The sequence below is a fragment of the Camellia sinensis genome, chromosome 5, assembly GCF_055761805.1.
Source record: "Camellia sinensis isolate YWXY chromosome 5, ASM5576180v1, whole genome shotgun sequence".
NCBI lineage: Eukaryota > Viridiplantae > Streptophyta > Magnoliopsida > Ericales > Theaceae > Camellia > Camellia sinensis.
In genome coordinates this window covers 97,778,216-97,792,181 of record NC_138965.1, presented here as the reverse complement: position 1 = coordinate 97,792,181, position 13,966 = coordinate 97,778,216, and the positions used below count along the sequence as shown (strand labels likewise).

At 35.7% G+C, this 13,966-nt stretch overlaps 1 protein-coding gene across 40 annotated transcripts; it reads right to left on the bottom strand.

The window, feature by feature from the left end:
* Nucleotides 1–528: 528 nt before the first annotated feature.
* Nucleotides 529–12,787, bottom strand: LOC114270483 (uncharacterized). 40 transcript variants are annotated; one of them, XR_014329861.1, is made up of 8 exons: nt 12,579–12,787; nt 6,482–8,737; nt 5,089–5,177; nt 3,644–4,505; nt 3,223–3,386; nt 2,983–3,089; nt 2,643–2,802; nt 529–1,004 (listed from the first exon to the last, which is right to left on the bottom strand). XR_014329861.1 is itself a non-coding variant. In XM_082869354.1 (8 exons), exon 1 carries the CDS (start codon nt 12,615–12,617, stop codon nt 9,888–9,890), a length of 2,730 nt encoding a protein of 909 aa, XP_082725480.1. In that variant the 5' UTR covers nt 12,618–12,780; the 3' UTR covers nt 529–1,004; nt 2,643–2,802; nt 2,983–3,089; nt 3,223–3,386; nt 3,644–3,708; nt 5,084–5,177; nt 6,482–8,737; nt 9,088–9,887. The 40 variants fall into 40 exon arrangements, 38 of the variants coding, with proteins under 38 accessions (XP_082725480.1, XP_082725471.1, XP_082725472.1 ...); XM_082869354.1 differs by having other exon boundaries at nt 3,644–3,708; nt 5,084–5,177; nt 9,088–12,780; XM_082869345.1 differs by having other exon boundaries at nt 9,088–12,780.
* Between the last annotated feature and the right edge of the window lie 1,179 nt (nt 12,788–13,966).

The following is a 13,966-nucleotide window of genomic DNA, read 5'->3' as shown; positions in this document are numbered from 1 at the left end:
AGAGATGTTCCCAATCAAGCTCGAATAACTTGATTTGTTTTATAGTCGACTGGCCATCATTTCTCAAGGGTCTGCTTGATTAGAAAAGAAAATAATGTAATTTTGGTATCAGTCATGAGAAATTTTTTAGTTTGCCTAAATTAACTTTACCCATTTTAAACAAAACTCACTTGTTTAACCGTTTTGGCATAAATTTATATCATTCGAGTTAATCAACTATGCTTTGCTTTTAGAGGAGAAAAAAAAGTAAATAATTAACAGGACTAGAATTTATATAATAATACGATTAAATAAATTGAAGTAACAACTGAAAAATAATAAACTGTAAGAAAAACATAAAAGTTTATAGTTCAAACTATATATAATCTTGGAAAAAATTAATTTAATTTAATTTAATTTTTTGGGTAGTAAGCGTAAAGTCAAGCTTACATGCATATATGTATTGCATGAGAATATTTAGTTGCACGTTCCACCTATTTTTTATTAAACAAACACATGAAAATTTTAGTTTTGTTTTCTTTCAATCACTTTCTTGTTAAACAAACACAAGAAAAAATTAATTTATTTTCTATTTCATCACTTTCCAGCAACGATTAAATGAGAATGTCGCGTACATAATCATTTTTAATTATTATTACAACAAAAAAGAACAAACAAGAAGAAAAAATTTCACCCTTGTCGCAGCGAGAAGGGTGACAACCTATCCCAAAATAACACTTTCGTCACAATCTCGTCAAAATAACTTACCCTGGGATTGTAATCCTGGTATAACTTAATGGGATTGTAATCCTTGTATAACTTATCTTGCCTAATCTTGTCCGCAAATCAATCATGACCTGTAATAAGTAGGGATTAGGTTCTAGAGAAGTCGATCCGTTCGGTAACAAATGCAAGGCCTCACTCAATCCAAAATGAAACTTCTGCAGCCAATCATGGAGGTTCCTTGTAAAACAGAATAGCTGCCTGTGTCTCTGTGGAAGTCCATATTCCATCATGCTCCGCCACTGCAAGACAATTAAAATGTGCCATTCTTCACAAATCCAAACACAACCATCCACAATAACAGAAAATTACAATGTTATTTACGCTTGTTTTGGTTGAAAACATTTACTACATGAAAACTTGATAAAATAATTTTAAAATAACGAAATGGATTGGGGTATTGCCAACATGTGTCTTTAAGACACAAAGGGGATGTGCCAATACTTCATAGTCGATAGCATACATGTAGCATAAAAATAATAAATAAGAAAAACAAACAACTCTATTCCATGCATAATTTGATCATATTGTGGGAGACCAGATATTCCAGAAACCATGGATGTCAGCAAATGCAAACTTCAGAGATAGAGAAGTCAAGAACTCCCAAATATGTAGAGTAAATCAATAAAGAAGATCTTTTAACAAAAGCTAACCACACAGTAAAATCAGCTCCCAAGCAGCACTTTTTACTTCAGAAAGAAAACAACGTACAGAAGATGACTCCATTTCTACTAAAATACGAAAGGAAACTGTCATTTGAGGCACTACATAATTCACTGCGTAATAGCATTAACAACTATGAAGCATAGTACCCCAAAAATACTGTTGTATGGTACTGGTACCTGTACATACTGGTACAGCTGCACATGTACTGGGCATGCAAAATGCATATCCGGTATGTGAATACGGGACAAATGCGGCATAGGTAAGAGACGGTTACAGGATGGGTACGTTTCGGATATGGAATGGTTATGTTTCAAATACTTCTGTGATTTTTTAAATATATGACTTGAACAATTATATTATATGCCTATTTTTAAAAACTTTAGAAGTATAGGGTAGTTTTGCACTTGTCAAAAATATATAAACTATTTAGGGTTTTTTTGTACCATTACAAAAATGCTTCAATTATTTTTTGCATTTGATTTTTAAATTGTTATATGTCATGTATCATTACAAATTATAAAAATATATTTTCTGATAGACGTATGGTACCATACCCATATCATAATTTTTTACATTTTATTGCATCAGCACACCGTACCCCCACTCATGCTTCCTAGATGAAGAAAAACTTAAATTTGAACACCCCAAAAAAGATGGATGTAAGCACGTGATATTGTATCTTTCATTGAAGATTAGAAAAAAAAATGGTGAGGGTTCCCAACCATTTGTTGCAAGTAAAAACCTAGATTAAAATTACTCGTGTTCATGGATTGCACCCATTTTCCTGAGCTCTTAAAAATTGTTTTCAATCATCCGAAAAGAAAAAAAATGAAAAATCCTATTTAGGAGGTGCAAAACCATCTATGAAGGGAAAAAAGAATTCTTAATGTCTCATTGAACAATAACACATTTGGTATTGTTTGTAGTGCTGTTTTATTTTAGTTTAACAACTGCAACCCCTAGACAACCACACAAAAAAATAAAAAAATAAAAAAAAAATAAATAAAGGGGTAGAATAGCATGACTTCAAATGTTCTAAGACTCATCAACAATGACAATCATAAGAATAATTATCTTGATTTAAAAAAAAATAAATAATAATAATAATAATAATAAAAGCACTAATGCCTCATTTCTACCTTTCTTCAACCTTTGGTTTTGTCAATTCTGCAATGAATAATAGATGTTTCTGCATAACAGTGCAAGAGTCTTACCTACTAATCTCCAGTTTGTAGATCCTCCCATTTTGTTTTAGAAAGACTTGACAGTCAACATTCCTCAATTTCCCCATTTCCAAGTAACAAAATCTTCCTTTTCGTCAACCTGAAACCAGTTATCAATTTTGGCAAAAAAGCTGGTTACTAGATCTTCCTCCTGCACCAATAGTTTCTTGTAAAAGAAGTGAGTGAGCGGAAAGGAGAGAGAACAAAGCAGGAAGAAAAAACCAGTTCCATGGATTAGATATCCCGAACAGAGAATAGAAAAAAAATGAACTACAGGTAAAAAAAAAAAACAAAACAAAAAAACAAAAAGGAGCACAAGAGAGCAACAAACCAGAACAGTTGAGAAGAAGGCTGACCTAGGCTGGAACCCAAGAGAGAGAGAAAGCAATGTGAAGAAGAAGAAGCAAACTGCTCAACCTGGACTGGAACCCAGCAGAGCTGAGAAAAAAGACGTAAATATAAAAAAGAGAAGAATAAGCAAGAGGTGAGGAGGAGCTAACAGCCACCACGGGAGACAGAGAAAAAGATGAACCACCAAGCAACATGAAGAAAAAGAAAAGCAGAGATGTACCTCGGATAGTGTCAAAGTTGAACACCTGTTCAAATTAGCGGCTCTTTCGACATAAATGGGGTTCTTTGATTTTCTTCAAATAAGGGTTCATGAATCTGATGTTCAGATGTTGCAAGTTGCAATGTATATGAGATGAGATGGCTTCCATTATCTGATGCATATACCTGCGGCATTTTCATGTAAATAATTCTTAATTTAAATGTTTGAAATAGATTCGTCACAAAAAATAACAATAGGGGATCGCCACTTCCGGTCAGTGATAGAGCAATTGTGTTTCAATAATATTTTCAAACAAGCAATAGTCATATACATATATATATCAATTTCAAACCTTATCATTCTAAACAGTAAGACTAGATGCAATATACAAAATAATAAAGAAAGTTTTCTAAATTTTTTTTAGTATAGAATCCATCCTTACTTTCTTGACATCATAAGCTCCCAAAACCACGAGCATCCAAAAAGTTGTTCTCCGGGACTATATAACTGCGAACAAAAGAACTTTGGTAATAGTTCAAACAGTTTCTTATAGTTGCATATCAGTTTTACACAAAATTCCAAAATAAAAAGTCTAAAATGACCAATAAGAAAGTCTGACACAAAAAAATCCATTCATGATACTACTATTAGGGCCTGTTTGATTAGGTGGATTACAACATAGGATTGTGATTATTAATCCATGGGATTCATATTCCATTGTTTGGTTGCAAATTTTATTATTTGGATTAGATTTCAATGGCCTTTCTATCCAACAAAATTGACCCATTTTTTAATCTTACAATTAATAACGCAAAACATACATACAATTATAATTATATATTTCATATCTATAGCAACACAAATGTGGACAAGAAGGAATTACGTATCTCACTAATCTAGCTGGATAACCAATCCTACACTAATCTCATGGACTGTTAATCCCCTCGCTATTAATCCTGTGTAGTGGGAGCAGACTGAGTTGATATTCGTCTACGAGAGGCGCATTCGTGTGCCTTTCGAGGCTTTCCCCCTTGTAAATATTCTTGGGTAAGAAAGCAGAACTTCACCTCTTTCTGTTGCTGAACACAAACCCACTTCAGATCCACTAGAACATGTAGATCTACAAGACTACAAGCAAAGAAGTTGGTAGCAACAGAACTGCCTCTAAACCACTAGAGAAAGTCACCTACAACAATCAGTCTACCTTCTAAATTTTTTTAAGTATAGAATCCATCCTACTTTCTTGCCATCATAAGCTCCCAAAACCACTAGTATCCGAAAAGTTGCTCTCCGGGACTATATAACTGCAACCAAAAGAACTTTGGTAATAGTTTCAAACAGTTTCTTATAGTTGCATATCAGTTTTACACAAAATTCCAAAATAAAAAGTCAAATGATCAATAAGAAAGTCTGACCAAATCCATTCATGATAGTATTATTAGGGCTTGTTTGATTGGGTGGATTACAATATAGGATTGGGATCAGTAATTCATGGGATTCACATTCCATTGTTTGGTTGCAAATTTTATTATTCGGATTAGATTCCAATGGCCTTTCTATCCAACATGATTGACCGAATTTTTAATCATACGACTAATAACGCAAAACATACATACAATTATGATTATATATTTTCATATCTATTGCAAAACAAACTCAGACAAGACGGAATTATGTATCTCACTAATCTAGTTGGATAACCAATCTTACACTAATCTCATGGATTGTTAATCTCGTCACTATTAATCCTGATAATTAAACAGGCCCTTAAATCATGTATTATTAAATACACATACTTTTGAAAAAATTGAGTACAATGGTTGAACAAAGAAGGTTTATGATTTGTACTACAGATTTGCATTCGAGCAGAGAAGTTACTAACCAAACCAAACCAAACTAAGCCTTTTTTCCCACTCAAGTGAGGTTTGAATCCTTTTCACCATTCCGCTTTATCAAGGGCTACACTGAAGTCACCACTATTGCAAAAAATAAAAAAAAAATAAAAAAGAGAATTATGCAAAAAAAAGAATTTTTTTTTAGATTCATGAAATTTTTTTTTTTTATTGTGAAGATGTTTGGGATCACGTGAACTAAAAATCATTGAGCAATTTAAATTGAAATTTCATAATGTAAATAACTACATACCATCAATAACTAGAAATGTTTATAACTAAACAAAGATAACACACAACCCTTCATCAATAGCAAAACAAAAAGAATAGATGAGTAAAAGGGTAAGTTCTTAAAAAATGGTTTCTTTCAACCTAAGCGTGTGGCGTCACGTCTCGTTAATTTAAATGGTAAAACTAATTGTGCAGTTAATCCACAAACCGCAGGGGTGATGTGGTCATTTCCAATTAACAAAGAGGTCATCCACACATGGACCAAGCCACAAGGGGATAAAGTAAAATTGGCCCAAGAAGAAAACCCAAGACACATCCTAACAGTAAATATGAAATCCTGGGAGCTGAGGAACCATGCATAAACTCCTACACACTCCCTTGAAGTGCAAACGAAGTTGGCAAACTTTGCAAACCCACCAATCTAAGTAGCGAACGATGGGGAAAACAAGGAGTCAATGTTGAGGCGCCGATGTTGATGATGTTGATGTTGAAAGCAAATGTGTGAGGATTTTAAGCTAATCATGACTTGGTTTCAGAGCTAACAATCCAATAGGGAGCTGAAATGCAGCTGGGTTAGGCTTCTATCATTGTTCCAGTTGAATGATCACAAAATTTTGAAGTAACTTTAACCAAGAGGGGAGAGAGAGAGAGAGAGAGAGAGAGAGAGAATATCAAGCTATTTGTCATCCCCGATTGTATGTAAAATTTTCTTCTGAAATAACCCCACACAATGTGAACAACATGCAGACATACACAAAAAAAGAAAGGAAAATAACAACCAAAAAGTCTTCATCTATTTTTCCCCCAGAAATCAGCGCACACGGGAATTCCACTTATACCCTCATATTTTTCCATTTATAATAAGGCAGATGAGATTGGAAAGTGAAACAACGGGTAAATAAGTAATAACATAGGAGACGAAAAATTTACAATTCAATACCTCCTCTCTTTACATACATGGATGGATATGCTTCCAAATATATACATAGGTATAATAGACAATGTGCAGACCAGATGGGTGTGCTATGAAAATCAACAAATTATGAGGAAAAAAGAAAACTGAAAAATTATCAAAATCTAAAATTTAAAATCAAAATCTAAGGCAATTTGGGAATGGTAAATAGTGTGACTATGTTCACACCAACTTGGGAACTCACATCATGTAATAGAAAAGATATGTGATCAGGGCAGAACTAGGACTTTCTCCTCAGCAGTGCCAAATCGGCATCCCGTCCACCCCATTCCCTGGTGATCCCCTCTTCCCTAGGTTAAAGCTCTTTCCACCTCTCTCACACTATAGCACAAACACACTCACCTTCCTCTCTCACACTAATGCAAAAACATTTTAGATGCAAGTTATAGTACATGCCATATATAATACCATAGAAAATGCCCAAAATCCTAACACACAAAAAAAATTCATATTGTACCACCTCTAGCTTTTTGTTTGCATTGTATACTTATTCTACAAAATGAATTTCACACACAGATCTAAACAGAGAGGAAAATAGAGAGAGTGAGTTTATGGGTGGAATGGGGGGGTTTTGTGCGCATACAGATTGAATAGTGTGAGAAAATTATATATAGAGAGAAATAATTGTTTGTATAAACATTAGATAAACAAGTTCAATTCCCTCATTCCCCCTCCGATGTACCCAAAGAATGAGATAAAAGGACAATGGGGTATTTAAAAGAAGAATGGGAGCCCATGTCTCATCAAGAAGCAGGGGGTGCCTGTATGTTGAATTGAAGAGGCAATATGTATATGTTATGCAAGGACACTTCTAGGAAGGTGCATATCTGTGTTTGACACTAACACTTTTTGGACACTTTCCAACATGTTCGAATCTATGAGGCACGGACACGGACACGGACACGGGACACGACACGGACATGCAAACATACAAATTTTCAAAAAACGGAGGACACGACACGCTGGGGACATGTTCAATATATATTATTTTATTTATTTATTATATGTCTAAAATTGAAAAGATAAAAATAAATAAATAAATAAAAAATAAAGTTCATTGGAAGGTAATTGAAAATGTAAAATAGCACTAAAAAAAATTAAAAGAAACATACATTTCACTACTTTAAAATCAAATGCCATATTTAAGAATAAAAAATTCCTATGAAATTACAAAAACAATATAATTAATAAACACACTCAATAAAACAATAAAATTAATAAACACCTTCAACAAATTGATTTTTTCTAACAAATAAAAGTAATTAGTTCTATATATATGTTTAGGGTTAAACAAACAAGAATACTTCAAAAAATAGAAAAAATAAAAAGAGGGGAAAAAAGAGGGGTTTAGATATAAATAAATAAATAAAGATTTTTCTTAAAAAAAATAAAAATAAAAATAAAAGAAACAGATATTTTTAATCTCTCATTAGAGAGAAAATAAAAAGAAATAAAAAAAAAAAAGTATTTCTAATCTCTCAGAGAGAGAATAAAATATATATATATATATAAACACAAATCATATATATATATATATGAACACAGAGACCCAAAAAACAGAGGGGGAGAGAGACGAAAATAGAGAGAGATAGAGGGACATATTGCGAAACAGCAAGAGAGAGGGAGAGGGGTAGAGAGAAGAACTGTGAAGTGAAGCAAGAAGAAGAAAATGAAGCAAAGAAGAAGAATGAAGGATCCGTGTCCGACACAGATATGCGGGCCCTCGGGAGGTGTCCGTGCTTCATAGGTTCGAATACAAGTCCAAATGTGTCACATATTATTTTTTGTTTTTGTAGATCCAAACACGCTTTGGACAACCGGGGACACTCATCCATTGCTTAGACACACAAAAATACATTATAAGTTTGGACAAAAAAGTTCAGAGAATACAATGAGAAAAGAAAAAGAATATAGATTTATACCTATTTATCTCTCTTTTAAACTTTAAAAATTAGTGTTATGTTGCATTTTTATTGTCTTTGAATAAAATATTCATCTATGTGACATGTACTAAATATATAAAACTATATATTTTGTGTGTCCCCCACGCGTCTGTCCTACATATTTGTAAATTTGATGTGTCAGCTTATCCTTGTCGTGTCGGGCGTCTGTTTCTGTGCTTTTTAAAGGTTTCCATCCATATATGTCATTAAGCACTGACTTCAGTTCCTAGGTGGGTTTGTATATATAAAGAAGAAGAAAAAGTTAATGGGTTTTGACTGAAAGGTGGACGAAAATGAACATATTTAGATGTCTTCTTTTGATTTTCCAGTAAATAAAACTAGACAATATGACTTTCATGCAATTACAAAGTTTTTACCAACTTTGTGAATAAAAGCCAATTCTCTGCCTCGACCCTAATAATCCCTTAATAATTTTAGTTTTAAGTCCAGACATATTGTGAACCAGCAAGCTGTCCCCTGAACCTGAGACTACAACACTGTAAAATAACACCATTAAATAACATAAGAAATCATACGCATAACAAAAGAAATTGTAATCAATATCACAGGAAACAAAACGTGCCATGTTTATCATGGCCTTGCAATATCAAATGTTGATAAATATTCAACAACATTTTGGCTGTATAAATGACAATTAAATTTTATTCAATTTTCTTTTACCTGTATGGCGAGCTACTCAGAATGTATACACCTTATCAACTCGTGAAATTTTTCGAAAGTTCAAACCATGAAAGAACTATTATTGATCATGCAAAAAAAGTTTGTTGCTACAACATAACACAAGTACATGACCATTTTGTAAATTGAGAAAATAAATTTAGGTTACCTCCTAAGGTAGCTTTTGAGGGCGGGCTTTGATACAACAATAAGGTTGTTCCATTACGACTTGGGCATCACGGGTTCAAACCACATAAATAGTCTCCGTGCATGTGGTGATAAGGCTACATATATTTGATTCTCCCTGACCCCGCAGTGGCTTCTAAGGCAGGTTTTCCACCAACTATGCTCCTTTTCATAACGTTAGGTGGAGCCAAAAAACAGAACTTGAGCAACCATTGCTCAGTATTTCTAAAGGCCCAAGAAAGGTTTTATATTCCACTTTATGGTCCAGACCTGATTCTTCCCAACACAAGTTTTTTTTTTTTAAGATACAAAACACCAGAGAATTTATGGTGTATTTAGTTTCGACTCAACTATAAATTCAGGTTAACGAATGCCTTCTGCCTTTCAAGTTTTAACATATGTCTAAATAAGATTTCAGCAGACACTGCTGGTGTAAAATCATCCCACCATAACAAACGCTAACTTCGCTTCTCCAGCTACCATAATTGCTTTCCTCTACCACCAATTCAACTCAGCCCAACAAAGTCATGGTACCCAAAAGTCTAACAATGTCTTTATTTGTAACCTCAAACCTGCTGTTTTGACTTTCCCACTGATACTGAAGAACCACCAATTTCAAGCATACCTGGTCTTCAATAATACCATCTCAATCCAATTCCTCAAATAATTCTCACAATTAGTGAAACCTCAATTTCACCAATAAATACATAAACTTCTCTAGGAAAACTTTTTTGGCATGTATGTTAATGCAGCAAGGTTTTCTCATATTCTAAGGCTAAAGTTCTACAAACTTCCCTTTTTCGTGACATTGCAGGACCCACTAGATCCGCTGTCAATTAGTTGAAAAGAATATTGACGTGTTTCACTGCGGGGCCTATATCTACGCAAATAGTCATAAGTAATGTACATAAGGAAATCTAGAAAGAGGCTCTTTCCTGATGTTTCTCTAAAATATTCAGCATCTTCTTGGATGTTACGATACGCCCTGTCCAGTATTTTATAAGTTATTTCGTCAAAGTCGAAGCAAAACTCACTCAACTTCTGTCCCCACATCAAGGTCCTCTCTGGCAGCCCTTGCTTGCAAAGATGAGACAGTAACAAGTTAGTCGTGACAATATTTGGAACAAAAGCCATCTTAAGCAATTTCGCAGTCAAGATCATGGCACGTTCCAATATGTCATTACAAACACCATTCATCATTGTGTTGTATGTAACCGTATTTGGTACAGCACCTGACAAAACAAGCTCGTCCAACATCATCACAGCTCGATTCATTCTCCGACTACTACAAAAACCATGGATACGTATATTATAGGTTGTAATATCAGGGTCCCACCCACTGGCATACATTTTATTCAAAAAAGCGTCTGCATTAGCCATGTCAAAGGCCTTGCAGTACCCACTGATCAAAGTGTTGAAAGTAACAACATCTGGTGTCAATCCTATTCGGTGCATATCCATAAAAGTATCAATTGCTGACTTCATTCTGCCCTGTTTGCAGAACCCATTAATGATCATATTGATGGTGAAGATATCAGGGAGAAGACCCCTTTGCTTCATCTCCTTCTCCAACTTCAACGCTTCACTCAATCTTCCACAGTTACAAAACCCACCAATCAATGAATTGTATGCATAATTATTTGGTACAAACCCTCTCTCCAACATTTCCAAAAATACATTGTATGCCTCCTCAACAAGACCTGCTTTAGAAAGTCCATCAATCAAGGCCGAGAAGGCAACGGCATCAGGAGACATCCCTCTACTTTCCATCTGCTCCCATAAACTTTGAGCCGCCTGTACGCCACCTGTTCTGAAATATCCATCTAAAATCACAGTGAAAGCCACTTTATTGACAGGATAACCCTTCTCCATCATTACATTCATAAGCTCCCTTGCTTCTTGCAGCCTCCCCCTTTTGGACAAAGCCATAAGGAGAGAACTGCATGTGGAAGATGATGGACTCAGACCAAATTTCACCATAATTTTGTAGACTTCAAAGGCTCTGTCTTCTAGGCCTGCATGGCTATAAGCTGCAATGACAGAATTAAAAGAAGCGACACTGATAGCTATCCCTTTCTCAAGCATATCCTCCAAAATTTCCATTGCTTCATCCAACCGTCCTGCCCAACACAATCCTGCAACTGATATATCAGACAGTGAACGATCAGGAAGCAATCCTGACATGGTTAAATCCTTCAACAACCTGTCAACATCTTCTTCTCTTCCATACTTGTAATGTCCCACAACCATAATGTTAAAAGTTACAACATCAGCAGCTACACCCTTGTTCCTCATTTCTTCATAAAGCATGTTAGCCTGACCAATGTCCCTAGCCTTGACATACCCATCAATTAAGGTGTTATACATGATGGTGTTTGGAAAGACACCTATCTCTTGAATACCATCAAAGAGTTTCCTCGCTTCCACGACATTTCCCTCCTTGCACATGGTATTAATAACTGTACTAAATGTAACAATGCTAGGATTACAACCACTTCCAACCATCAAATGTAACAAAGCCAACCCATCTGATGTTTGACCCCTAATGCAGCATGCATTAATCAAAATGTTATAGGTATAAACATCGGGTTCACATTGAAACTTTCTCATTATATGAAATAAATTCTCTCCTATTTGGAGATATCCTTTTCTAACAAACCCAAGAATTATCACATTGAATGTATAATTCATGGGGCAAGGTCCTTTACGAACCATATCCCTAAACAACTTCCATACACTACCGTAGTCACCAGTCCTTAGCAACAATTTGAAAAGAATGTTAACAGCTGACAAGCTCGGCCTTGCTCCAACCTCCCTCATCCTATCCACTATTTCCAGTGCCCTTGAACCCATTTCTGCGTTCAAGAAAGCCCGCATAAGCGAATCAAGAACTGAGAAATCAGACTCATACTTGTGGTGCTTTCTGCACAGAAGCTCCACTACTTCGCAACTCCTATAAAACCCAATTCTCGCAACGACCCAGGAGAGCAAATCTTGTGCCAAAAACCGTAACCCACCAGCTGCCAAAAGATGGGCAACAAGGCAACTCGACCGCAATGTCTCCTCCGAATCATCCCCAAATGAAAATTTGAAAAATGCAAATGCAATTTGCCGGTTTTCAAACAATTTCATGATGTTTACAAGAAAATATGGGCAAAAATTACGAGAAAATCCCTTCAAAAGATAACCTTGCTGTTTTTTGATCAGCTTAGCTAACCCAACTACGATTCTTCTCCGTTCATTCGAATTGATTACAGTGATTGAAGAATTTGATGAATTAGAAAGTGGAAAAGGTGAAAACTGTTGGAGAAAATCGAAGTTTCGATCGACAGAAGAAGAAGAAGATGAAGTAGAACAACATTGTGAGAGTTGAGAATTTAGGGTTTTAGGGGAGAGAGTGAGGGTAGAAGAGATTAGGGTTTGTGAAGAGTGTGAGGTAGAGGAAGAGGGAACGAAAGGCGAAGAGGAGCACACCTTGAGAGTGTTACGTACGCGACGCACCGTAGCAGACATCCAGCGATTCGGCGGCAGAATTCTCGCCGGCGAACTGGGCGGCGGTCGGAGTCGGAGTCGGAGTCGCAGGTGGCAGAGTTTGGACGAAATAAATTGGAAAGCGAAGTATGCACACTCACTTTGGGCTTGAAGGGGTGGACAAGGCAGGGTTTGGGCCGGGCCATGTTAAATTGGTCTTAGAATAAAATAAAAAATCTCAAGTTCGTAATCTAAATTGGTCGAGGTCATGGTGTAGGCCAAATCTGTACCGCGGTAAAACTCTCGAGATGGTGAGGCTAGGATTATTTTGGGAATCACAAAAAAAAAAAAAATTTAAGGGAGCTTCTATTTATATACCACTATTTGACTCAGTACACACCATCTTTATAAATTTTTTTACTACATTTATGTCAATTAGTCAAATTATCATTTCAGACAGAATTCTAATTACACACCAATTATAACTAGCATTGTACTTTCGCTAACTGCTCCGAACTCTGGCCATCCCTTCTATACTGTCGCTGTTGTAGTCATCTTTCATATCGCACCACCTCTAATCACTGCCTTACCATTGCATACCACAATACCTTCGGTGCCATCCCAAGCCATCTTCACTTCTGCCACCAACACTTTCCACTATGGCGAAGAACCTCCCATAGCCTTGCTAATGCCTCTTTCGCAGCCTTGCAACTCGCCATCATCCCTTTGCAATGCCACCGTAGCCCGATGACGAAAAAAGGACAGATCGCGATCTCGCGATCGCAATTTCTAGAGAGAGAGAGAGTATATTGCGATTTTGATAGAGAGAAGATGGAGGCGACAACGGCAGTGATGATGGATGGCGGCCACGGTTAAGGTTAGGGTTGGGGAAGATGAAGGTATATTTGTATCAACTGATGGGTAAGGGATGGGCTGTGAGAGTCGTAGGAGAAAGAGGAGGAGAAGAAGAAGGAAGTGGTTGGGGACAGGGGCAGTGACAGAAGGGATGATAGCTGCTAGTGATGGTAGTAGTTAAGATTAGGTTTAGAATTTGGTAAGGGTTGGAGAGTTGGGAAGATTAGGGTATTTTAGGTTTTTCAAAAAATTGTTGGTGTGAATTAAGAAAATATCAAATAATTCAAAATGGATGTAGTGTGAATTAAAAAGTGGTGTGTATTGAGTCAGATGGTGGTGTGTAAATAGAAGCTCCCAAAAATTAAGGATAAATTATAAATACACCTCCTGAGGTTTGATTAAAATACGAATCGCCCCATGTAGTTTTGAAAATTACATTTCATCCATTGATGTTTCTAATTTCATAACAAATCGCCCATTTTATTAATAAATTATCAAGTCAATTAACAGTTTTTAATGATGTTAAAAATATGTTT